This window comes from Catharus ustulatus, chromosome 1 (assembly GCF_009819885.2).
Source record: "Catharus ustulatus isolate bCatUst1 chromosome 1, bCatUst1.pri.v2, whole genome shotgun sequence".
In the NCBI taxonomy this organism is placed as follows: domain Eukaryota; kingdom Metazoa; phylum Chordata; class Aves; order Passeriformes; family Turdidae; genus Catharus; species Catharus ustulatus.
In genome coordinates this window covers 65046121-65073415 of record NC_046221.1, presented here as the reverse complement: position 1 = coordinate 65073415, position 27295 = coordinate 65046121, and the positions used below count along the sequence as shown (strand labels likewise).

Genomic DNA, 27295 nt, shown 5'->3' with positions numbered 1-27295 from the left:
AGCATGGGTTTAATTGGAATACAGAAGCTGTATCATGAGAACGATCCAGCAAATAGCACCAAACAGAAAACTTAAAAATCTCTTGAAGATTCCTACAAAAAATTTTACCAAAAGGCACATTGTACACAGAATTGCTCCTCATGGAGGGGAAATCTTAACACTTGAAGCAGCAAGAGACAAACAGCAATGATTTCACCCATGACACACAATCTGAAAGCAGAAGGGGAAGACAACCACCTAAACAAATAACCCAATTCCCAAGTATACATCTGCATCACTCAAAACAAAGATTGTTTTGTTATTAATCAGAATAAGAGAATCAACAATTAAGTAATATCTTTTTTTTAAATATCAAATGCATTGAAGCAGTAGTAATTTATTTTTGTGTCATTATTTCTCTTGAAACTGTGCAAAATAACATTTCTAAATGCTGGTTTTCTAAAAACATAACCATTAGGATAGTTGTTACATATTTAATTTCATGCTCCACTCAGCATAAAGCAGTTGAGAGACTGCCAGCCAGAGCAAATTAAGTAACCGGTTAGATAATTTCCTGCTTAATTGAAAGCAGGTAGTTTTTAAAAGTAATAATTGATTTTGTTTCTAATAAGCGTGTAGCTATTTCTTCCTTTTTCTATTCCTGTTATTAAAGGAGATTGCACTAAACCTTTGTACACTGTTAATGACAGGCATGGGAGGAAAAGAACTGGAGAACACTGTTTATTTAGTATTTTAGAGGCTAATCGCAGCAAAAATAACAGCAGAATGGCGCCCCAATATTGGTCCTGTACTTCAAGATCATTACTTCAAAATCTAATCCAGGTCAAAAGTTCTCATGCTCATGCTCTTCAAGGACAAAAGTGAGCCAGCAATTTCAGGGTAGTTCAAGGTGAAGAAGCATCAATTATCCTAGCAGAAAATAACCAACCTCAGGGGAAGGGGGGGAAAAAAAGTATTTACTTTCCTTTACTTTTAGGAATGGTCACTCCAAAAGAAAGCTATGATGCCTGAAGATGATAGATAAAGAAATCTTTTACTGACATTGTTATATGATGTAGTAGAAAAGGACTTAATTCTCTTTGACTGTTCAAAACGCACCTGTCACAAGCAGTTATTCACTTGAAAACTTTACTTAAAAACAAAAGAATAATTGTTCTATTAAAATGTTTGAACAAAATATTACATTTTCTGATCAAAAGAAAAAATTAAGATGACTGTGTCCATATTTTCTAATTCTACTTCTTTGAAAATTAACAAAAGGAAAAGCACATTCTACATGTGCAGAAAGTATTCCTGCAATCTTTGTATTACAATCCCATGTTTTGACAAGTTGCTATAAGAAATAGTCAAATTCCAGTGTGACTCATTTTAGACTCTTCATAACTGTTGAGCACTGCTTCTCTTCCACAGCTGCATATATACAAGCAATAATTCCCTGAACTGAGTGACAGAAAACAACCTGGAGTCTAAAATCAGTAATACATCTGTATAAAAGGTATTTTATATATATTTTGTATAAAAAGCAGAAGCTATAGCATCATATATACATATACACGCAGTAGATTTATAACCACCACAAAATGCCAAGATGATTCTCCCAATGAAAAATCACTGCTGATTCCAGGCTGTCAGACATTTCCCATATTGCTGTTACTGATTAGCACGCTGAGACAATTAAGACCTGCACCAGGTAGAGCAAGCAAGAGTTCTGTAACCTGTCAGTAGTTGATCCATGCATTACTGAAATCATTTTGTGCAGCTTTAAGTATTTAAATCCGGTGTTTAGTATACAAATCCTTCTTCTGAATTTACAGTCTTACATGCAAAGATGTACAGAAAAACACTCTATCCTCACAGAACATAATGCAGAGGCATGCAAGGGTATCATAAGATTTGGGGTTATCTCTTTTAGTTTCTCCTAAGTACAGTCACTGGCATTTGCTAGTATGCCAAATGACATGAGGTTTTTTGGTTTATCCACACTGACAAATCTCTAAAGAAGCTAATAATCTTAACAGCAACTCTGTGATGCTTTTTATGAAATCATGGCTGCTAGCCCTAATGAATTCTCATCTTGCATAAAGGTCATCCATACAGTACTCACAGTTTGTCTATTCATATACAGTGACACTAAAACGTGCCTGTATTTCTGATTAAACCCCCATTTTTCACATGGGAGTACATATGTACAATTAGAACTCAAACTTCCTTACACATATGTGTGAACTTCAGTCTCTAACATTTTGGTCTATAGTGCTTGGGGAGGGAGGTTAATAAGTGCAAAATGGCTATTTTATTCAAAGAATTAAAAAGTACATGCCTGAAGAACACGGTATCATCATGCACTGCTGTTGTAACATAATCATTCAATGGCAAAACAGTTCCAAAACTTCCAGAGTTTCTCTCCTTCAGGTCAGGTGTGTTTCCCATACCTCACCACTTCTGAAGCTAAGTGCTGGGTCTCCTACCAACTTATATTTTCAGTTCTCAAAATAAAAGAAATTAAACTCAGCACATGCAAAAATACAGTAGTTTCACGAATACAAGCCGCACGGATTATAAGCCGCACTTCCGGTGCCTCGACAATGTTGCTGTCTTTGTCAATAGATAAGCCGCACCCCGAATATTAGCCGCACTTTCGTTCGTCGCGAGAATCCGTGTGCAGCTTTCACAAATTGGCCAATTAGTAACAGGATCGCGGCATAGCGGGCTTTACTGGCTCGGGGTGGGGCCAGGCAGGCTCGGCCCGCTCATGGTTGCCGACGGGGCCGGGTGGCCCAGCTCAGCGCCACGGCTCGGCGGGGCTGGCCGGGTGGTGCTGCCGCCGCCGGGCTCGCTGGCCCCCCTCTCCCGTCAGCACCGCCCCGTTGCCGCGTTCGCTCGCCCGGCCAGCAGGGCTGCCGCCGCCGCCAGGCTCGCCGGCCGCCCCCTCCCGTCTGCACCGCTGCCGCGTTTCCTCGCCCTGGCCGGCACTGCAGGCCCCCGCACCGCCGGGCTCCCCCACACTGCTGGCCCCGCCTCTGCCAGGCTTTCCCACCTCAGCCGGGGCCGGCCGGGCTCCAGCTTGGCTTGGGGCTGCCACGGGCTCTCACTTCCGTGTTGGCAGCTTTTAGAATTTTGTTAATGTATTAGCCGCCCCGGAATATTGGCCGCACTTCCGGGTTTCCACCAAAATTTTGGTCAAATTGGTGCGGCTTGTATTCGTGAAATTACTGTACTGCAAAACCTGATATTAAGTAATAAGTCTCACCTAATTTTATGTTTATGTTACAGTGATTTTCAGTTCAGCAATGGGATTGGGGCTGATTTACAATATTTGCTTTTGATATTTAGAGGATTTCATAGTCCTTCTTTCGTCTCCTTAGAGATCAAAGAAAATTACATTAAATCTGCAAATTGCTAGGCTGTCCATCACAGACCTTAGGCCAGGATCATATAGAGATCAAACTTACACAAAAAGAAGCTGTGAGAAAGGAAGACAGAAAAAGAAGTAGAAATATGGTGCGGATGTGGGAAAACTGGAGGTAGGAGAGGTGGACATGCTTTACTTCATTATATCCAAATGAAAGCTTCATGAGTGGTCACCCCAGTAAAAATCTGGGATATCTAGGGGCAGTGAAAAAATTTCTGGTGGACATGCCTTCATATACCCCCTACCCCTCCACTCCAAGCCCTACTCAAAAAAACCCTCCAACCAACCAAGAACCAACCAACCAACCAACTACAGTTAAAGATTTCATTCTTTGTACTTAATCAAATGACAGACATCCAAATTCTGCTTGAAGTTATTAAGAATTGCTGTCAAGTGACTTGGTCTTGTTGAACCAATGTACTAAAGGTAGCTGATGCTTAAACGGAACAAAGATGCAGGATAAATACTTTCAGAATGTGACTGCACATTTACTGTATTATATATACACACATGTACAGTGTAAGCACACATATATGTAACTCACAGAAATACACTCTGCTTATGTTTAGATTCTGCAGTCCAAAAAAATGCAGAGTTCTAAATGTGTGCTTTATTCTTGCTATTTTCACCAGACCTTCCACTGCTGAAGACAATGGATGCTTTGCTATTAGGACAGACATTAGGGTGCTGAATTGAATAATGACCACAGGGCACGACTAAGCGAGCTGTAGCTGGCCAAAACAACTAAATAAGTTATTTTCAAAATCATCTCTAATTGACCCCAACTTGCAGGGGTAAAACTTCTCAGTTTTACATTAAATTTGTGTCAAGAGCTCATGGACAATTAATATAACTTTATGGGTAAGTCTAATTTCTGAACTACTTTCTGTAAGTATTTAAGTGCAGCTATTTTCCCCCACAAGTTTTAGAAAGAAAATGAGTCATTAAAGACTGCTAATGCATAACTATAGATTAATATGGAATAAATCATAATTATATGAGTAGGAATTCATATTCAAAACATTCATTAGAACAGATTTACTTATCTAAAATACATGGATGACCACTGTGAAATCTGTTTTTTGGAACATAGACAATGCTGCATAACCAAACAAGTAAAAAGTTTTGGGGGAAATTAAGAGAAAAATAGCATAAAGTGGTGTCCTTTAGAAGTAGATTTAAGTATATGCAGACAAATACAAATTCCAATTTTTTTCTTCTTTGTGGTTTCAGACTGCAATTAATTGACTCCTAAGAAGGCTGGACTGCAAGAGCAAGAGTTTCTGGACAAAAGTAGATTTCTAAGCTTGCCTTATCTTAATTACCTCAACCAGAACTCTGCCATCTACTGAAAAAAAATTCTGTCAAGTTTTTAGAAAATACAAAGTCACAGTAGCAAGGAAGGATCTTTTCTTTATCAAATAAGGTATTTGAAGAGGGAAGCCTGGCCAATGGAAAGTCTTTGATTGATCAAAATTAATTACAACTCCGAGGAAAAAGAGTAATTCCCTTTTCTTGCTCCAGTCTTAAGAACAAATTATCTTGGAGAAACCTATATGAAAGATAGATTACAGGTTGAGATGCCTCTTAGTAACACACCATGCTTAGTCTTGTCTTCTGAGAGTTTATAGTTCTGATCAGATGACCCTCTGCATCATATACATTTATCTCTCACTCAACCTGGAATCACAGCTGTCACATATGAAAAGAAGCTAACAAAGTTCTTTGAAATGTTCAACGCAGTTATTACTTAAGTAGCTAGAAAAATAAAACTTAACTTCAGACCACTAAAATCTTCATGAAAATCTGGGGCAAGTTCTACATGAAGGTTCTGACTTTACAAGTGACCTGTGTGCAAGGTCGTATTTAAGGACAAATCTATTCAAAATTAAGCACTATGGGTAGACCTACTTTCTCAACTCTTATTGATCTCAAAAATTCTGCCATAACCACCCTTCTGAAGTGTCCTCTAGAGAAAAAGAGAATTGGGGAAGGTGGGAGGAGAGGAAGGAAAAGGGTCCATTAGAGAAAACATGCACTGCATTTGTCATATATTAAGATAACCAGCTACACACTTTTAACTTCAGTATTTTAAATCTGTACTGGAAATGGTGATCCCTAGGAAAAAAATAGTTCAGTATGGGCTGGCCAAACAAAAACAAAGTCTGTATATATGTTATTAGATCCCTGAGGGTTGAAAGAAAAGTCTCTGTTATTCGCTGAAGGAAGAACAGAAAACAGACAAAACCCCTACCAAATAAAATAAACTGTACTGTGAAAAAAAAATTATCTACTCTTCCTCGTCTCTCAAATAGGAAAACTGTTAATAGCCTCAGCATTTCAGTGAGGAGCCAATTACCTCAGCCACAAGAGTAGCTCTGGCTCTGTTAAGACAGGACCCTAGTTATTAGCTGGGCTTTGCTGCTGAGGCTGCACTTGCTCAGCAGGATGCCCTTTAGGATAACCAAGTCAGCCTCTGCCCCAATGTTAAACAGAGTTCCTCCCAATCTGCTGGCTTCACCAACCACTTAATAGTTTTACTCTCAGGATTTCACCTAAAAGAAATCCTAAGAGAAATTTTGGCAATCTATCATGCAGATCAGTGTCCAGAGTCTGTGCCCATAGGTACTGTTGGGTAGACCAGCAGGGGTCAGGGGGATTCAGCTTGCTTTAGTTTTGTCTGTCCCTGCTTTCTGTACAACAGTGATGGGGTTTATTGACTTAGAATCACAGAATCGTTTTGACCTGTGAAAAGACTTATAAGATGATTTAGTTCAACTGTTAACCCAAGACTGACATATTCACCATGTTCCTAGAGTGCCACATCCACTTCTTTTTTTAATGTTTCTAGCTATGGTGATGTCAGTTCCAAGGAAAGTTTGTTCCAGTGCCTGACCACCCTTTCTGCAAAGAAATTTTTCCTATTATCCAGTCTAAATCTCCAAAGAAATTTTTCCTATTATCCAGTCTAAATCTCCACTGATGCAACTTGAGACCACCTCTCATTGTGTCTCTTGCTGCTTGGGAGATTAGACTGACCCCCACCTGGCTACCCCCTCCTTTCAGGCAGTTGTAGGAGAGGGATGAGGTCTCCCCTGAGCCTCCTTTTCTCCAGGCAGACCACCCCCAGCTCCCTCAGCTGCTCCTCACAGGACTTGTGCTCCAGACTCTTCCCCAGCTCCATTGTCCAGAACTGGAAATGCTCCAGCCTCTCAAAGTCTTCCTTGTGGTGAGGGGCCCAAAACCGAACACAGCACTTGAGGTGTGGCCTCACCAGTGCCGAGTACAGCAGGACAAGCACTGCCCTGGTCCTGCTGGCCACACCATTGCTGATACAGGCCAGGATGCCACTGGCTTTTGGCCACCTGGGCACACCCTGGCTTGTGTTCAGCCACTGACAACCAGCACCTCCAGGTCCTTTTTCACTGGGTGGCTTTCCAACACCTCTTCCCCCAGCCTGTAGCACTTCCTGAGATTGTTGTGACTCAAGTGCTGCACCTGGCCCTGAGTCTTGTTGAACCTCATACAATTACAGCTGTGCAGCCACACAGCATTTGAGGGTGTTATATGTCATGACAGACCAGAGGAATTGGAAACTGATCTTGTAGGACTCAGAATATATTCAACAGAATGGTGTCACCCTTCCTGTGGCACTGTTTGGTCACATTACCTTGGCCAGTACTTTCATGTTGCCATCAAACCCTACCTTGGCCACCAAGGTAGGAATTTCCAGACAGAGTTCCAGTTGTTAACAGACCTGGAGAGGAATATAACACCAGAGGGAACCTGCAGCTGCTAAGGTTTCCATGCTTCCATTGTGAACACCCTGGATGGAATTCTGTTGCTAGGGGAACCTCCAGTTGGTGGTACTCCCCAGGTGAAGGGGCCAGACAGCTCTCCAATGGTGTCCTAACTGGACAGGAGTAATGTCAGGAGTGGTGAAACATACAGATATCAGCAGAAGAAACTTAGCTCTTCCTCTGAGGGGCCCTATTAATATCAGCAGCCATTTTCCATCATTTGCGAGCCACATGGACTATTACTAGCTTTGACTATATTTGCAGGGTTGTTCATGTGAACCCCATAGCAAGTACAGTAGGAAGGACATGAAAAGAGATCTCTATAGCCATGATGTATTATTTCAACCTGCTGAAACTAACATACCACCTTTAGTTAGGTGGACAGGCCACCTTACTGAAAAGGATTATAAAAATTTTGTTCAATAAACAGGCTGGTATTTCAAGGTTAGAACTGAAATCTTTGTTTCCTGTTGCTATTCATTCCAGAAAAATGTAGTTGATTTGGCAATTGGATGTTTGCCCACGGATTAATATTAGTTACATTGTAATTAATAATACTAATAACTAATTAAATAAATAAGTATTCATATTTGAGGGGGTTGGATACCTCATGCATCCATGCATGCTCACAACACAAAGAACATTTTTTAATTCAGTTAACATAGTTCATAAAGTCAATGTGATTCTTCTCACGGCCAGATCCACTTATTGGGCAACTCTTGGGATGCAATTACATGTAATGAAAATGTGCTATTTTTTAATTTCTTGTCCCAGTTTAAAGCCTGGGAAAAAACCCATTCAACAATAAAGAGAAATCTAAAACTGTTCCTATTTCACAGATTCTCTCCAGCACTATATTTTCTCTAATATCACCTCACAAAATTTCCCATAGACCATCAGAAGTCAAACCTGACAGTTTTATTCTTGTTGCACTGCATACAACTGTTCCAAATCACTACAAGCACATCTGACAAACTTTTGCATTCTGAAATATCTGCAGCAAATATATTTTTATTAAACCATAGTAAGAGACTCTGAACTGACACTACTGTGTCTTCCATGAGAGAGAGATCTCACACTACTCTATAAGTGATCTGGGTCAAAAAACTGGAGACATCCCCACAATATGCTAGGGAAGAGACTCATACAGTGTTCTTAGAATTTGTCAGTCGGCCTGCCATGGGAAGCCCTGCCGAATCCTCAACTCATCATCCTTTGTGGAGTTATGTTCTCTCTGTGAACTCTCCAATGAAGCTTCTTTCTCTGTGCTATACTCATCACATAGGCTGCCTGAAAACACATTATTTAGCCCTCTACCTTCTTGAATGGGCATAAAGGGTTCATGATAATCTAACCCCACAAAAACCAATAATAATTCTCGATTTACTGGCACCCTAGCATCCTTTGGATTCTAATCAAAAATGGAGAGAAAAAATGGTTCAGAACAAGACAGTATGTTTGAATACATTCCAGTTATCAAAAGCAAGAGCCATGAGGGCCCACTAATGCAAAAAAAACTCTGAGGATGAAGAGAAATTTCTAACTTAGATATCTGTCACTGATATACAAAGGTAAGCATTTTAGTCAAATTTTAGTCAAAATGGTGCGGCTCATAATTATGAAAGCACAGTAGTTTCACGAATACAAGCCACACCATTTTGACTAAAATTTTTCTCCCACACCGGAAATGCGGCTAATACTCAGGAGTGGCCAACATGTGAATAATTTTCTGACATTTACAACCTCAGAAGTGCCAGCCAGGATGCCGAGCCGAGCACCTGCCAGTAAAAGCCGGCATTTCACGATTGTTACAAATTGTTACTCTGTTGTGCCGCGGGTGGAGCCTGGCTCCCTGCAGGCAGCACGGGGGGCGGGGAGAGAGGCGGGAGAGCTCTCTCCTTCCCTCCTCTGCCGCAGCCCGGGGGAGAGACGGGGGGGGCCCCGTGCCGCCATCGCTGTGGCTCGGGGAGGAGGCGGGGGGCTCCGTCCCCACCCGCCTCCACCGCCGTGGCTCGCGGTGGGGGCTCCGTCCCTGCCTGCCACCATGGGGCAGCGCCGGGCCAGGGCGAGTGAGCCCAGAGGTGGCGGCCGGCCCTGAGCAGCCCCGCCGAGCGGCAGCGCCGGGCTGGGCCACCTGGCCCCGTCAGCAGCCCCTAGCGGGCCGAGCCTGCACAGCCCGAGCCGAGCCAGTAAACCCCGCCCTGCCGCGGTTCTGTTACTAATTGGCAACTTTGTTGCACGCGGGTCCTCGCTGCGAACGACAGAGCGGCTTATACTCGGGTGTGGCTTATTTATGGACAAAGAACGAAATGTTTGCCAACACCCAGAGATGCGGCTTATAGACCATGCGGCTTGTATTCGTGAAATTACTGTACTTTATTTTGATGCTAAGGCATTCTTTCCTTCTTGGATAAAGCACATTCTATACAGTCAACTGAAGACTATGCCTCCCATATTTCCTTATCAAGTCACTGCCACCATCACAATATATGTCTAGCCCTGTTTTAGAAACTGGGAATTGTCTGTTTGTATTTCAAATGGATGAAGAAGGATAAAAAGCTTTGAACATGTCTCAGGCATGTTGGCCCACACTACTTCACCAAAATAAGTCCTCCAAGTTCAAAACTGTCTGCCAAGGCTGCACACATGACATGGGCTATTTCAGTTCCTATGGGAGAGTGAAGATAAGATCCTTACAAGTAGGGAATAATATTAGACAATCTCTAGCCAAAGATTTCAGAGAATGCTTTAGCCTTTACTTTTTGGAAGTATTGAAAATGGCCCTGATCCAGCAAAGCTCTAAAGAACACAATTTAAGCGCTTTGCTAGATTAGAACTGTAGCATGCAATGGAAGAGAACACAAATATCTGACTATTACAAACACTGAAAAAGGGAATATACAAGCACAGTTGAAGTTTAGTACTACAGTCAGTTTTTCCTGCGGCAAATCCCATGGTCCTGGGATCTGCTCCCTTTCCCATAAGAAAAATTAATGGTAAATTGTCAGGGTATGGACCTAGTCTTTAACACAATCCCCTTGTGCTACTGAGTCTCTCTACAAATTTTCCTCTTAATGCTTTTAGTGATATTTTATGCCCAATCATATTTTACATTATGCATCTACACATACAACACCAGATAAAGTTAATCTGCAGAGGTGATGAGTTGTAGATCAGGAATGCTGAAGCAACAGAGACACCAGGATGAGCTCTGTGCAGAGCCCATTCAGGTCTGATCGAGTTCATTAGCTAAGGCTGCAGCCCAGACCACTGCAAGATTCACATCCATACAAGTACTTTCATGTAGCACAGAATATGAATTAATCTTGTAGATCTTGCCCAATTATCCCTATGCTGTGCTCCCAGGAGAGCTAGGTAGCAAAGTCCAGATGGATTTGAGAGGCTTTGGGATGGAGTTAGGGCTATTAACCCCAGACTGAACTCAGTCTGGGCTTTGGTGGGGCACAGCACAAATACAGCCCGGATGCAGGACTGTTGCTGAGCTCATCTCTGTGCACTGTGGAGCAAAGCATGCAGGCTCTGTGCTCAGGCTGAATCAGTACCTCCTGCTCAGCACCATGCAGCATCCAGCCTCTGTCTGGACACCTGCTGCACTGAGCTCCTCAGCACTCCTGATAACAGGAGCAGACACACCCAAACAGGCACGGATCTGGTTCAGCAAGGCTTAATGCATCGGTTCCACAGGGTAGGAATGCCGCTGGAGTGTGTCCAGGTGCACACACAGTGCTAGGTGTTCAGAGTCACCCCGATCCTGAGGAACTGCTGATCAGACACCACTGCAACACAGACCTGAGCTCGCATCAGAGTTTTCACAGGGCTCCCCTCCCCAGCATCGCTTAGGCGAGTTTGCTGTGCCTCCTTTGTACAATACACAGCTCCTCCAGCTGTCCTGAACCTAAATGCAGCTCTCCAGGAAAGAAAGGTGAGATGCAAGATGTAAAGAACTGAACCTGAGACATAACAGCATCACAAGACTTATGCAAAAGAAACCCCCAAATCAGCATCAGTAACTCCACGTAAAATCAGAATGGATACACTGTGATTGCATTATACAGAGACCATCTCTATAACAAGATGCCAGCATACAGCCTGGCTTTTTCACATCTAAAGCATTTGGTTACAATGAGTTATAATTCGCTACAACAATGGTAATAAATTAAAAGCACAAAGGGGCAATTACAATCACATTAAAACATTCCGTAATTTTGGAAAATTAATGTTTCACTAAGCCTTCATTTTTACAGATAAATTGAGTCAGAACTGTGCTGTTCCTACACTATGCTAACTAGAATCAGTGTTAAGCTTTTTGGAACCATATGGAAAGCTATCAATTTTTTTCTTAAGTAGGATTCTCATCACTTTGTTTAATATCACTACAAATTACACAGGCTAATATTTACAGATGGTTTCCTGTAGGAACTGTGAATCAACAAACTGCAAGGCAATAGGTAGTAACGACTCATTCTCAAAGGAAGTAGTGTGAGCTACCTGCCAGAGGGCTGTACAGAAAACCTGGGAAGCTCTCTCACCTCTAATCCTTTATTTGACTCAGGGCCCCTTTGGGACTTTGGAAAGTCACACGGGGCAAATCTGCAGCAGTATCAAACTGCAGCATGAGAAGTTTGTGATTCACATCTTTATATATATATATAAAATCACATTATTGACTTCAAAAGTCACAAAATGTTTTAATGTTCCACCATAGGTTTGTTTTATTTGCCTCCTGGCGCTTCTGCTGCAAGTTTTAGTCAACTCAGACTTCAAAATTTTCTTTGTGAATACAAAGCATAGAAGCATATCTATTAGGTCAATAAAACAGGGTATCTGCAAAGTTTGACATCAGCCTAGCTCTTTCACAGAGACATCGAGCTTTTCAAGTTTTTCAGATGAGCTTAGACTACAGCCTTTAAGCTTTCAAAACATTCTGTATCAAGGTTTCCGTGTACTGGACCACAATACTTGGGCAGCTAGAGAGAAAACAGTTTCCAGAAGTCCTCAGCCCATGGCAGTCCCGTGTGCCGCTTCCATGCAATCCTTCTCCCACCGTCCCAAAAAGGGTGGCTATCACTCAGTTACAGGCGAGCGGAGAGGAGCGTCAGAGCGAAAAGTCAGACCCGAAGTCCGCGTGGGAGAGGTTATAGGAATCTATTTTCTTCAGCTGTGGGGGGAAAAGAAAAGCCTACCTAGGGAGAATACGGTAGAAAACAGCCAAAACAGTAATTATTTGTTTGGTGAATGTGGAAGATTTTTAGACCACACAAGCTTCGCGAGACCCCTTCCCCCGCGGGTCCCCCAGCATTGCCCATGGCGCAGGGCATGGCATAGGTGCAATACCTGCGGAGGGGCCGGGGTGCAGGGCAGCGCGGAGAGGGGATGGGGAGAGCGGGGATGCGGAGCACGGGGATGGGGATCGCGGGGATGGAGAGCGCGGGGAAGCAGGGGGCGCGGGGATGCGGGGGGCACGCCGGGCGCGCTCCCGCGGGCGGGCAGCTGGAAGTCATTGCCCGCGGATCGGCGTCCGCGTTGCCGCGGCGACCGCCCCGGCGGCGCCAGCTGGGCCGCAGTGTGAATGGGTGATGTCACGGGCCCGGCGCCGGCCAGTCTGGGCCGCCCGGGCCAAGGCAGCGGCCGGGAGGGGCGGAGGGAGCCGGGGGTGGGAGCGGGACGCGCCGGGAATCGCTCCCCCGCTCCCTCCGCAGCCCCGAGCCCGCTCCACGCGTGGGGCCGCATCCCGCGGGTTCCCCCCGCTCCGCCGAGCGCTGTCCCGGCAAGGAAGGCGGCATTTCCACGGGCGGCCCCCGGGCCGGGTGTTGCGCTCGGTGCTTGCCAGCTCCCCATTGTTTGAATGGAGATGTCTCTGTTTCCATCCTCAATTCATTTGCAGGCACTTTAGAAAAGTTCTTTCCTGCAGGAATGAGGGGCTTTTCACTGCGCTCCAGCAAGGTTTACAATCCCTGCCAACGTTCACAAATTTAGCACATTCAGCTTCGAAGTTTCCCACTGCCTTCAGCAGCAAGATTCCCACACTCTAGAATAGCCGATTATATTGATAATTTGGCCAGTTTCAGTAAAATATCCCCTCAGACTCGCAGTGGAAGTTTACTTCACATGTGAGATTCCTCATTACTTTCTTACTGCAGTTCTTCACGAGAGGATGCATTCTTAATGGTGTGTCTTAAGCCCACAGTGGGAAAATAAGATTGTTCCTTAATGTTAGTTGTTTACATAGATCCACTCTTTACATTAGTTCAGGAGAGTTCAGGACAAAAACTCCTGAGCAAAAGCCAGCCTACCTCTTTTTGAGACTCAGCAGGAGATGCAGGTTGGGTTTAAACATAAATTTCTCTCCTTCTAGACATTACATTGTTGTAGAGTGCAGGGCTTTTTTTCAGGGAATGAAATGGCCCCTCGATCATCAGTCTGAAACTACAGCTCCTCTGTATTTTACCTCATCTTCATCACACAACACCTCTAGCTGTGGGCCTCAGAGCCTGCACGCGCAGGAGCTCTTCCAAGCTGTGGAGAAGGAGATGGGACATCAGGTACCCCCTATCATTGCAATCTTAGAGCAACTCAAATTTCAGCTTTGTGTTTTGCTTTGCTTGGCTTTTGTTGAGTGTGTTTGAGGCCAGGCAGGTGGGACACTTGCAATGCTTTTCATTGAAATCCTGCTTATTTTAGTTCTCCCATTAATAAACTGGTTTGTGCCTAAATTCTAAGGTGAAAGCTAATCCCCTGCAAAAGCCTGCATGCAAAGGGACCCTGCAGTCAGTGTAGCATATTAGGACCAGTGCCTTCATTCATGGGCGTACAGCTGGGCATTGGGACAGGCAGGTACGAAGGAGTCACCGTGCAAACACCAGTTTATCAGAGGTTAATCAGTGCACACACATTGCAGGATCAAACACTCGTCTTTAGTTTGCTGGACACCTTGAAAATTGGAGGGTGGCAAGTAAGCGGAGTTTATGTAAATATGATTTTAGTGCGAGGCTCAAGTTAATTCTTTCTGATTTTAACTGCTTAGTATTATGTTTAACTCTTAAATGATCAGTAACCTTCAAAATCTTACTGGGATTTTAACACTGAATGCTTTTGATGACTGCTTGAGGAAAATTAATCTGACAACAATCACTGACAGTCAGCTATCTCCATCAGGTAACTTTGCAGTAAAGGAAATAAATTCCAGCTGGTGGGGGAAGGGGGAGAGTGTCCTGAGAAACTCACTCCTCTGCTCCCATTGATCATCACCTGCGCCGGACTTCATACAGCAGTTTAATCCTATTCTCTCCCTCAAAGGTTTCAAGCCTCTGCAAGATCCTGACTGCTAGGGAACAAAGACTGGTATGTGGTTCCCTCAAAGGTCAGTCATTAACCTGCCCCAACAACAGTTTTAGGAAGATCAAGGCTGAAGAAAAACTAAGAAAAAGCACTTTCACTTTGGAATGAATTGTTCAAAATGCCCTTATGCATTCGGTTTTATTCCCTTTCAACTCCAGAGTTTTTAGTTCCTGCACGTATTTATTTCTCATCAGGAATAATGGCAAGATTTGGTCTCCCAGAGATTTGACCTTAAGTTTATTTTAGCCCAACACTATAGATCATTCTATCAATTATGAATGTACTCGTGTACCGAGGAACTGGTAAGCCAGCTCAGTAATGCTACCTTGTTCTGGAGACTTACCCTTATAAATAAATTAGGGGCATATCTTTATGAAATACCAGAAAGAAATAGAAGAAGAAAAGAAAAGAAAAGAAAAAAGAAAAGAAAAGAAAAGAAAAGAAAAGAAAAGAAAAGAAAAGAAAAGAAAAGAAAAGAAAAGAAAAGAAAAGAAAAGAAAAGAAAAGAAAAGAGAAAAGGCCACATTTTTCTAAAGATAGAAGGACAGAAGCTAATATCAAAATTGGTTTATCTGTGATTTGTATTTTCTGTGCCTGCATGTCTGCCTGTGAGACGATATACTGGACTTGCAGTAGCCAGACTCTCAGTAAGACATTTATTTCCATAAGTTATTGATGACCCTTTACCTCACAAGTGACACGCCAAAGTAGAGCCACGAGCAACTTCTGAGAGGTCATCAATAACAACTGAAAATAAATGTTTTATCCAGTCCCTGCCCATTGTGTGTCCTCTTTATGCAGTGGCAGTTAAGTTTCATCTGTAGTAGTTTTTTATGGGCTGTAACTACCTCAGGTCCTGTCTGAAGCAATGGAGGAAGGAGGGACACACACACACACACACACACACACACATCCCCATTTGGTTGCTCACACGCTTGGTGGAGTACCTTTTGTGAGATGCAGAGGTAAAAGCATGCATCTCTCAACACATGAGGATGAAACAGTACCCTAAAGAATGAAAGGAGAGACTGCCACCTTACTAAAACTTTAAACACCATAGAGATCCTGATGCTGCAAGAGTAAGACAGTTCAGGAGAAAGAAGATACAGAGAGGACAAAAAAAGAGAGGCTGAGATGCAAAGTTGTAAATAAATAATACTTCATGCTAACATTACAAATACATAATATTCTATTAATGTATTTCTAATAATAATTCATACCATGTTGCAAGAAAGATTGATGTATTGTGTGTGTTAAGAAGTTCCTGGGGGCAAAAGGAAACTCTTTTTGTCTATAAGGAGTGTCTTATTCCCAATGGAAAAAGACTGCAATGGACATGGGGTACAATGCTGTGGGGATATAAAATTTACTTCGAATAATCATCACCACTAACCATAATGTCTTTTAATTAAACATTTGTGCTTGAAATTTCCATTTTTCTTACTCTTTTGCATATGCATTTTCACATTTTACCAAATATTATTTTGAGAGCCAGTTCTCAGGCGCTCAATGTTCAGCAACTATTTCAAGAGGCTGGTCTGAAGTAAGCTAATGACTTTGCATCCAGTTGTGAAACTTCTGCTCACTTGAGCAGTCTCTATATCCATATCCTTACTCAGGCAAATAAGCTCATTAACTTGAAGAAAAACTTTCTGTATAAGCAAGGATTTGTGCTGCTTTTCAAGTCAATTTCTCCATTGAGGTAAATTAAGAGATTTGCTTGAATAAAATTTTATCAGTTCTTTAAAGTGTTGAAAGAGCACGTTAGTGGAGTAAAAATTACCAAAATAAATGTCATTAACACTTCAAGATAAATATGTGGAAACATACTGGTATCGAGGACAACTTGAAATAGTTACTTAGCATAAGCTGTGTGATTACCCAAAATATTCTTATATATGCACATCATTTAGCTTAAAGAAAACAAAGTGAAACTATAAGAAATTTGCATGTTGAAGCATTTTTAACAGCAATTTTGAATATGTCTTTAAAATAATTTTGCTTAGTTTGTCCCTTGAACAAGAAGCAAAACCATGAAGAATTACTATACAATTACTCCAAAATGGAAAATAACATTCATTCCCATTTCTTCTAAGGGAAAATTAGTAAGTCATAGAATATATTTAACTGTGAAGAATTGCACTTCATGGATCACTGTCCAATATTCTGTCTACATCCATCTTTCTTTTTTCTGCATCTCCAGCCATTTGCAGTCTGCAATGTATGTCTTGATTTAAATTCACAGTGCTACACAGTGGTTTTCGTTAGACAATCCTGTTGCCTTAATAAATATATAAGGTCACTCTAGCATATACTATTGCTGAAATTAAATTAATGATGTGACCCTGTCTGCCTCTAAAGGAGACATTATCTGTTGATGATTTTTTTCATGCTCTCTAAACATGAAATCCTGCAAGAGCAGTTTCTGTCAACAAAATCTGAGGTCTGTTGTTCTCTTAAGTGACAACTTTCTCAGAAGCCAGGCAGGCTACAAGGAATGATCACAGGAAGCAACCTGGTACAAATTAATACAAAACTCACCTTTTGAGCAGACTGCTTTTTCAAACACACAAGTACATAAGCAAATTAAATTGGTAAGTAATAAGTAATTTCCTGCTATTCTAACATGTCTTCTGCAAGATGGAACAAAAGAATGAGGAAGAGCCTTTTGCTTCTGTTACTAAGACCTTGGTAGATCCTCACGTGTTATGGCAACAGGAACTCTATAGCAGGTAAATAAATGGATAATAAGATTACAAAGATTTCAGCAGGTATGGGAAGTACGTGGTGTGGCTCATAAATAGCTGCAGTCAGGGGATTTGAACATGCATTGAAAAGCTTTCCCTCCACAAACACAACCACCAGACTTGAATTTCTAGTTCTTTCTAACTTCTGTTCCCAGTGGTGGCACCAATTTGACTTGAACCAAATCCAGCAAACACCATTTTCTATAGTGCGTACATATTTGTCAGGCTGTCACTAGCATGAAACAAAATGCAGAATTGGAAATTAGTATTTGGTCAGCAGGTTATGTCTGAAAGTGACACTGGCCCATAAAAGTGCTTTGAGAACTGACTGACTACAGTCACAGAACACATCAGTGCATTCACATCAACACAGAGGAAGCAAAGGTCTCTCCATAAAACTTGGACGTCCTTGCACTCTGGGAAAGGTTGTCTTCAAAATCAGGGAAAAAGATGTGATGGCTGCTTTTACTTTCAAACTTTTCTTTTAAAGATTAAAGAAAAATAAATTCTGAAGATTTTGAAGAATTCCTTAAAACACTCACAGAGAACAAATTATGAACATGTTACTGTTAGCTTTCAAAATGTAAGATGTTGTATTAGTGCAAAATATTGCTATTGAGGTTGTTTTTATGGCATGAACTTAGACTGTTTTTGCTAATGAAGCTCTTCAGGTCCCCTGGAAATAAATACCAGTATCATTGGTGTAATGATAACATATGCAGATGAGCATGTACACATCTAGATACTTATTTAATTTAGGTCGATTTGCTCATTGTCTCTGTAGGCTGCATTATTTGTGTGATTATAGACCTCTTAATGTAAACTCATAACACACTCAAAAATAGTATGAGGCTGTATCATACCATCGGTTTTCGGGCAGATTGGCTGAGGATTTCTGTCTGCAAGCAAAGGGCATGACATTGCACATAAATCTGATCTAAATCTGCACAAAATAAAATTAAAGTTAAGACTCTAAATTCAATCTGTTACTATGTAACTCAGTTTAATGGAGTGTTCCTCAGGAAGCTGCTCCAAATACTCCTAAATTATTTTCCCCTTCCCAAGAATAAGCGTCTTGATTGCTTATATTTGGACCACACTGCAGAAGGTTGTCAACATGAGTTATCTTTCTTGCCACAAGCTTGCTTTAGTCAATGCAGAAATCTGACATTACCCGACAAACCCAGTGTTTCTGGTCACCTGAACAAAGCAACCTTCTTAAATGACATTAGCCTTCAGCTGACATACAACCACCAGCAAATGCCAGGGCGCCTGTCAGTGACATACCAATGTTTTCTGCTGCTGCAGACTCTCAAAGGGATGAAGTGGATTTGAACAAATTCCCACAACACAGCCGTGTTGGAGACAGCACAGCAAGAAACTCTTACAGACATGAAACTCATCACAGTATTTTTTTTTTTTTGGTTCTCTCCACTAACTGAGTAAAATATTTATTTATACATTTATTTCCACATTTGTGTAAAAAGAGTGTACATGACCATCAAGCCATGGAGAAGGACTTTTAAAATTCTGTTCCTCATCTCTCCATAATGTCTGTTTTTACATGATTTTGGTGTAGCGTGCAAACCTGAATGGAAGAATAAAGTAGTGGGAAGGAGTATGCTCCAGTCATAACAAGGGTTCTCTAACCTGGACAGCTACATGAACACGCAAAAAAATTTCTCTTTTGTCTGTTAATAGCTATTGTGAGCAATCAACAACCATTTTTCTTATTATTTTACATTAAACTTCATGAAAAGGGGCACTGAGAAATTGAAGGTCTTGAGAATCTTTTAGGTTTTCTAATGGAGAAGAAATTTCTATAATGAACCCAACCAGAAAATGAGAAAAAAGAAATAACATTTAGTAAAGTGTATGAGTTGTATTTGGATTCTGGGTTTGAGGAATGTAAGGACAACAGTACTGAAGATGGCTCATGTTATTTGGGGAAAAGGTTGTGTTATGTCAAGTTTTGGCGATGAAGAGCATTGGTGATGCGCTATCCCTGATGAGGAGTGGTACCAGAAGAACAATGGATTTCAGTCCATTGGTACACTCTGCACAGTGAGGTGACTTCCATGTACTCCCTGAATGCCCAAAGGATCTTCCCTGACCCATTTGGAGGATCCATGGGGCATCATTGAAAATGAGCCTCAGTCTCACCTCCAGTCTGTTGTCCAAAGGGACATACAGGCATGTAGGAATAATAACCCAGTAAAAGATTTACATATTCTTTCCTCCATCTCACTCCCCCGCCCAATTTTTCATTTCATATCACTATCCCCTGTTACCAAGAGGAGTTTATCTATGGTGTTTGATAAGGGAGCACTAAACACATTATATTGCTATTTTAAATGACATCACAACTAACTAGATATTTTAATTGAAGGTAAATAACCAACATTATTGCCTTTTGAATGATAGCAATAGTGGAGAGTAATGGCACCACTGAGGAATCAATTGCTATTTCCCTCATAAACCATAAACCATTCAGAGATTTATAATGCTTTTTTAATGATCAGCCTTTCTAGGTGGTGAGCAGTTCCTCCAAGATCCTGGCTGCTTGCTGAAGTCAACAGGAATGGGGAGCAGGGTGTCTCAGTATCATGTGTCTTTATGCCCATCAGGATGAAACTTGTCACACCAGTTATCAGCCTCCAGAAAATGAAAGCTTGGAATTTTACTGCACTACTCTGACACAGTGTGCCCCAAGCCCAAAAACAAGGACACTTGACTCAACCACTGTTTATAACCTGCTTAAGAATAAAAATGCATTGAGCATTTGTGTGCATTTCATGCCCTCTTAAGGTAGGTATAGCAAGTAACCTTGTGTAAGTAACCACATTGATTGCTTGCTTCCCTCTGAATACCTGAATGTGTTCCCTTCAAATTTTATCTGTCCAGAGACTATTTTAACTAATGTGGTACAATTGGTTCAATGGCATCATATCGTGCACAAACATCTGTGGATCCAGAGTGCTGTCAGAGGAAATGTCACACATTCTGTGCTTGGAAGGACTGTCCCCCTTCCCTGGGGCCATGACTCAAGAGACAGCATCAATGTCTCAGGTTTATTTTTTCACCTGGAGTCAATGGCATGGTCATATATCCAGACCTGTGCTGACAAATCCAGAATACGTTACTCATTCTCGTTAAATTCAATAGGATTATCCTCATGACACAGGGCATACAAGACCAGTCATTACCTTTTCAACTTGTTTTACTTTGGGTTTGAATCAAAAGTGACTTTTCTAATCTTCAGAGAACACCTATGATGTGGTTTGAACTCACTGATTCTCTTTTAATAGACCAAAGTGTTCCAGTCAAGCATTATCAAGGTAATATTGCAAGAGTTTCATACAACTTAAATGAATCTTGACTCTGGATGTGGGAAGAGAGCACAGAAAAACCCAGCCAAGACAGATAAACTCCTCCAGCCAGCCAGAAAGGGACCAGATGTTTAAAGATGTACAGAATTTATTTAAAAATCCAAATTTGGTCTGGTGAAAAACAGAAGTGTCAATCCCTATATACTCACATCATGAAAAACATTGCCATTAATAGGACCAAAGCATGAACAATAGCCCCTGTCCCTCTTTCTTGTGTACAAGCCTCTTTAGGGATAAAGACTTTTACTATGCCCACCTAGATAGATAACATTCTGGGTTTTCCAACACATTTCTAAAGCAATGCACTAAGCACATCCATCCTAAATTTTGAAAAAAAAAAAAAGCAGCCAACCTAACCTAGTCCCACTAAAGTCAATGACAAAACCACCATTGGCTTCAAGGAGAGCAAAAGCAGACCAGTTGTTGACAGGGAACAGCGTATTGTTCAGCCGAGCATGTCGGACTAGCATGTATCAGCTTCATGAGTATCAAAGGCAGTTACTAGAGGAAAACCCTGAATATTTATATGTAGTTGAAGGGGAGGGCTGTTTTTCCCTCTCCCACAAATCTCCGCTGTGATACGTTAGCTACACGAAGGTACGTGATCCTCTCGCAAATTCAGCGCTTACAGACCCTTGGATTTTCCTTTGTACCCCCTGCAGTGGAAGTAGCCTAATGGAAAAAGAGGTGTGGGGTATTTCATGGTTCTTCATGAGTTTACAGATCTACTGAGTCATCTTTAAGAACCAGTGTGGTCTCAGTGGATTTGCTGCTCCAGGGTGTGCATACATGTGTGTTTGTGTGTGTTTGTGTGCGTGTACAGAAGTAATCTGTCCAAATTAGCTTGGGAGGACTAGAGGGAAACCAGTTACATATTGGGGTTTCCCAGAGATTTCCAGTAAGATCAGTGGAACTCCCGGAGGGCATTCAGTACAAACAGAACAGTCCAATATTACAGGGTATCTAGTTTCATGCAGAATTTAATTAAATGGCATCAGCAAGATTTGAGCCTGTATTTTCACCATATTTTACAATGTAATTTTTTTTTTTCTAGACAGCACATCAAATCTGTCGATATTGCCAGGACTCCTGAAAACAGACAAAGTAACCATAATATACACTTTAAGGCCTGTGCCTGCAAGGAAACTGCAAGGAGTTTCACTGAATAAAACCAATGACTACAACAGAATTGGGATCATCCAGACCATAGCTAATGGAAATACACCTTCCCATCACATCCTCATGATGTAGCATACAAATCTAGACTTCAGTCTAGATTTACACCTCAAAGATTTACACCACACACACTTGGACTTTGAGCTGAGAGAAGCCTAACTGCCACGGATGGCAGTGGCAATGTGGGACAAAATAAGGAAAGCAAGAGTGTGGGTATTTCTCAGCAGAGCCTCAAAACGTGTGTCTTTAAGAGGTGAGAGAGAATACAAGTGTGCTTCATTATACGCTTCAGATGATCCAGCCTCACCCCTCATTCAAGTTCTGGGTTTGACAGCTTCCCACTGTATCCTTTATATATCACCCGTTGTGACTAAGCTTGGAGGGGACATGTAATCATTAATCACCATTATGGATTTCTTCTCTTCTGTTGGGTTTGACTTACAAGCTTAGGGGCAGATCCTGCAGCCTTTACTCTTTCCTTCAGCCCTTAGCCTGAGCAATCAGCCCTGCTTCTCTCACGCACAGCTTGCGGTGCTGCAGCATCTGTAGGATCAGGCGCCAAATTTCTTACACTGGCGTCCCATTCAAACACGCAGTGGCTCTTAATCCTTTGCAGGAATTAACAGGAAGTTTCAACACTGCATTATTAAATTAAAAGGTTACAATCTGCCACAAGATGACTTAAGCAGGACTCAGGAGTATATATCTGTTAATTTTAATGCTCTGTCTCAAAGTACAGAACTCTGGACATTTCCAGCATCATATTTAAAACATGGTACATCTACTAATACGTGATCTGGTGCATTAATGGACCAAATTAAGTTACAGGTATGAATTTTACATAAAACGGATTAATATTATATGTCATGGAGGAATTTTAAATACTCCATCTCCATGCATTTTTAATACTTATGTGCTCTAATTTAATGTTCCCTGGCATTGCTTTGCTTGAAGTCCCTAAACCCTCCTCCTCCTTCCTTCTCCTCCACGCTCAAGTTTTGCTTGGGATTTTCCCTGCCTGTAAACCAGCGTTCCCAAGTCCCTCAAAAAATGTGTAAAGCCGGAATGAGTCTCCTACACCGAGAAGATAAAAATGCGATTCGCCACCCGAGGAGGTGCCACCCCTCCCGGGAAAGGGAATGGAGGGGATGGGAGGGCGGGTGCAGCCGCCTTGGTCCGGGTCGGGCGGCGGGGAGCGGCGCCGCTCGCGCGGAGCTGCGCTCCGGACCGCGGGGCCGGCGCCGAGAGCCGCTGGGCGGCGGGTCCCGCCCGCATTCCCGCAGTCCTTCCTCCCCGGGACCGCCTCCGCCGCCTCCTCCTCCTCCGCCACCGCCGCCTCCTCCTCCCCGGGGGGGCCCGCACGAGCCGCCCGCCCCCCCGGCCCCGCCGCCATTGGCCGCCGCCGCGCTCCGGGGGGGGCCGGCGCGCCCTGATTGGCTGCGGCGCGGCCCCGCGGCGCCCCCCCGCTCCCGCGCCGCGCTCTGCCGGCCGCGCCGCGGCGGCGCCCCCGCCTCCCCCCGGCGCCGCCCGCCCCGCCCGCGCCCCGCGCTATATAGGGGGCGGCGCGGCCAGCAGCGGCGGCAGAGGCGGTGCAGCTCGTGGCTGGGGGGCTGCGGAGCGCGAGCTTTTCATTTTAAGAAAAACATTATTTATTATTTTTTTGGAGCGGAGGGGTTCGCGGTGCCGCTGGTGTCGCGCGGCTCTGCGAGCGCCTCTCGTTGCATCCCCGAGGCGGGCGCCGTTAACGCCATCGAGGCGCTGCGGCCGCGCTCCGCTCCCGTTGCGGGCGGTGCGTGCGCGGCTTCCCGAGGTCGCAGCGGCGGCAGCAGCAGGCGGCGGTGGTGGAGAGGGAGGTTTCCCTCCCTCCTTGCGGCACCATGAAAGCCGTGAGCCCCGTCCGGCACCCCAGTCGCAAGGCGCAGCCCGGCGTGGCGGGCGGCGGCGGGGGGCACCCGGCCCTGCGGTGCCTGGCCGAGCACAGCGGCTGCAAGGGGGGCCCGCCGTCGGGCGAGGAGCCGGCGGCGCTGTGCCTGCAGTGCGATATGAATGACTGTTACAGCCGGCTGAGGAAGCTGGTGCCCACCATCCCTCCCAACAAGAGGGTCAGCAAAGTGGAGATCCTGCAGCACGTCATCGACTATATCCTCGACCTGCAGCTGGCTCTGGAGACGCACCCAGCGCTGCTCCGGCAGCAGCCGCCGCCGCCCGCTCTGCACCCGGGCAGCTGTCCCGCGGGCACCCCCCGGACCCCGCTGACTGCCCTGAACACTGACCCGGTAAGAGGTGCGTGACACACGAGCGCGGGGCGCGGGGCAGAGCGGCGTGGCGCGATGGTCAGCGCCGGCCGCCGTGGGAGCGCCCTGGGAATGTGCCGCCGCTCTGCTCCCGGTGGCTCTGCCGAGAAGCCCTAGCTCCCGAAGGGGACGGGGCGGACGGGCGCAGGAACGCCCCGGCGGTGCGCGGTGGGTGCCCGCATCCCCACGGTGTACCGTGCAATTACAGCCTCGAGAGAGAGTACCTGTAGCCGGCGTGTTTGCACACACGGGAACAGGCGCGCTGTTCCTGCGCTTTCCAGCCTCCGCGCCGTGTCGCGAGTGTGAGGGGCTGTGGGGGCTGTGCACATGGAACGCAGCGTGCTTCGGAGGGGCGGGAATGGGGGAGCGACTCCCTCGTACGGGACCCCCGGCGGCGCGGGAAGCGGCGTTCCCCGGTACCCCGGGCTTGCCGCAGCGCTGCGGTGACCCCCTCGGCTCTGTCTCCCCGGGGGCTTCCGTAAGCGCTCCCGACGGGGCTGTGGGGGTGTCTGGGTGCGTGGAGGAGAGCGGGTCTGGGCAGTGGGGAGGGGGTGTCTCGGTGTCGTTTCTCCCCAGTTGTTAATTTGCCGTGTTTGGTTGCTGCGCAGGCAGGCTCTGTTAACAAGCCGGGGGACAGCATCCTCTGCCGCTGACCGCCGCTCCCCAGGTGAGTGCCGGGCGGGCGCGGGGCCGCGGGCGGGGGGAGCGCAGCCCTCCGCGGCGCAGCGCCCGGGCTCGGCGGGGCCGCACCGCATCCTGCGGGAAGCCTGCCGAAGGGGGACCAGAGCCCGACGAGAAATACTTGCAGGCGGCTTTGGGGTTTTACTTTTAATTACGGGGTGGTTGTTTTATTTTTCCTAATTACCGGGTGGTTGGGGTTCCCCCCCCCAATACCTCCCCTGCCCCCGGAGCGCCTCTGGCTGCGGCGTGCAGCTGCGCATCCCTCCCTCCGCCTGGCCCAGCCTGGGAGCTGCGGTTGTTGTTTGACCTGGTTTGTTTTGGGTTGTTGATCAAGCATGTCTTGTGTTTTGTTGGTGGCGCCAGTCGGTCTGGAGCGGAGCGGTTCACACACCCCCTCTATTCATTCCTCTCCCACAGGTGTGCGGCGGCGCCGCGCCGCGCAGAGCCAACGCGGGGGGCGGGCGGCGGCGGGGGGGGCCCGGCCCTGCCCCGCCGCACCGGAGGAAGGAGCCGTCCAACCCCCCGAGCAGTTCCCATGCTTCACCCCGGCAGAGCCCAGCCTTTTCACCATTTTGCACGTCCGTAGCGGTCTCCCCCCCAACCACCTCCCAGCTCCCCGTGTCCTTCTCCCCCCTTCCCCCCTGGTTCCGTCTCTTCTCGTCGTTCCCGGCCAGCTGTGAGCGGCGGCGTGTCCCACGGTGGCAGCGGGAAAAGTTGCGACTCTGCCCCGGGATAGAGGACCGAGCCTAGACCAGACTTTAGAATCCTTGTAACTCTTAAGGGACCGAGCAGCCGAATCTTGAAGCTTTACTAATCTACCAGAGCATTTGTAGATATATTTGACATCTATTGTTTAAAATAGATGGATTTTATTGGGGCCCAGGGAACTTTCTTCTCCCTGCAGGAATGTTACATATTGTATAGACAAATGAGTGACATTTCATACTGTGTATATATAGAGATGTTCTATAAGTGTGGGAAAAGTATATGCTTTAATAGACTACTGTAATTATAAAATATTTTTAATTAAATATTTTTTTGTAAATATTATAAAGGTGTGTATGTTTTTTTTAATCTGTGGGAATATCTCTTTAGAAAACCGCAGCTCAAGTATGGAGCTGCTAATATGGAAATACCTTGAATGTTTAGGACCTTTTTTGTCCCCAAATGTCCTTTAGACTCGAAAGTTGCAGCTTTAGCTAGTGGTCCTGCATGATTGCATGACGTGTCTTAATTGCAAATAAACTTGTTTGGAGTCCATACAACATGTTTTCCTCAATCTAGACTTAAAATGTTTGTAAGTGTATTATACATTTTGAGACTACACTTTTGTCATCTAGGCACAGGGGTTTTTAGTGCATTCTATAAAAGTAGCAGTAAGATGTAGTGTTTTTTACTGAGACAAGAAAAATTCTATCTAGTTCTTTTGCATTATGGGGGCAATGCTTTAGATCTCTAATCAGCTTCTTTTTTTAAATCTGTTCTTGAATTAGATAAGAAACTTGCTCGGGAACTTCATTTAGCACCGAAAGGTTTTATTGCAAATTTGTGTTCCTACAGCTTATTAATTGCTTAAAAACTGAAAACCGTTCTCTGCTTGCAGCCAAAGGGCAAACCATTAACAAAAACAGTTGCTGTTTCCTCTGTCCAAAGAGTATTAGTAGTGAACTGCAGAAAGGCATACGGGCAAAGTCATTATGATCAGTGATGTAAATTCATCTTAAAATGAACCTAAGTAAACCAAAAATAGGGTAACTGCGTCAAGATTATTTTTCTAGTACAAAGTTACTTACATTGCAGCTATGTTACAGTAAAAATCCTGTTTAATCTTTGTGATGTGTAACTACTACATGTGAACATTAAACTAGATTTACCTGTCTTTAACTGTGATTCTTCAGCTTATTTCTTCAATCCTCTGAATTTGCACATTCTCGTCACTATTTGTACCTAGCATTTGACGGGTGAATTATTTTTACGGCAGGCTCTAGTACAATGAAGTCCTGCTGGCTGTAAACTTGTGTCCAGGCTCAGTGAAAGATCCTCATCTTGTGTGATCAGTAGCCTGCACACTAGTGAAATGGGATTTTCAGAGTGGGAGAATTAAGTAGGATTTAATTGGGTGCTTTGTAAATAGCTAGCCAACTGTGTGTGTAACATGGTCTGTTTGACTAAAAAAGAGGATTTGTTTCAGATTATACAAGTGTCAAAAGTACTATAACCCAAGGGAGGACTTCTATTAAGTTAAATATTTATAAGGAAATTAACTATGGGGGTCATTAGGTATTGACTACAGTGATAGTGTCAACAAGACCAACACTTTCTTTATCAAAATAATTGCGTAAAGATCAAATCAAAAAGTGGCTAACACATCTGCAAACAGAGGGCCTCCTGTCAGTGCAAATGCTTTAAAGGCACAGGCATTTTGCAGGCTGAGCTG

General features: G+C 44.2%; 1 protein-coding gene and 1 long non-coding RNA gene across 3 annotated transcripts in view; one reads left to right on the top strand and one right to left on the bottom strand.

Annotated features, from left to right (window-relative positions):
* Window positions 1-24779, bottom strand: part of LOC117002549 — a 221142-nt gene extending 196363 nt beyond the window's left edge. The window contains exon 1 of the long non-coding RNA XR_004419306.1: window positions 24402-24779. This is a non-coding gene — a long non-coding RNA (uncharacterized LOC117002549). The remainder of the gene's footprint in view (window positions 1-24401) is intronic.
* Window positions 23452-26742, top strand: ID4 (inhibitor of DNA binding 4, HLH protein). Of its 2 annotated transcripts, none has more exons than XM_033071777.2 (3): window positions 23452-24159; window positions 24786-24844; window positions 25276-26742. In XM_033071777.2, exons 1-2 carry the CDS (start codon window positions 23761-23763, stop codon window positions 24828-24830), a joined length of 444 nt encoding a protein of 147 aa, XP_032927668.1. In that variant the 5' UTR covers window positions 23452-23760; the 3' UTR covers window positions 24831-24844; window positions 25276-26742. The 2 variants fall into 2 exon arrangements, with proteins under 2 accessions (XP_032927668.1, XP_032927679.1); XM_033071788.2 differs by having other exon boundaries at window positions 23452-24166.
* Window positions 26743-27295: the final 553 nt, after the last annotated feature.

Coding starts and splice junctions, on each gene's coding strand:
- ID4 (XM_033071777.2), top strand. CDS start 23,761: ATGAAAGCCGTGAGCCCCGTCCGGCACCCCAGTCGCAAGGCGCAGCCC. Junction 24,160..24,785: donor CTGCCCTGAACACTGACCCG/GTAAGAGGTGCG, acceptor GTTGCTGCGCAG/GCAGGCTCTGTTAACAAGCC.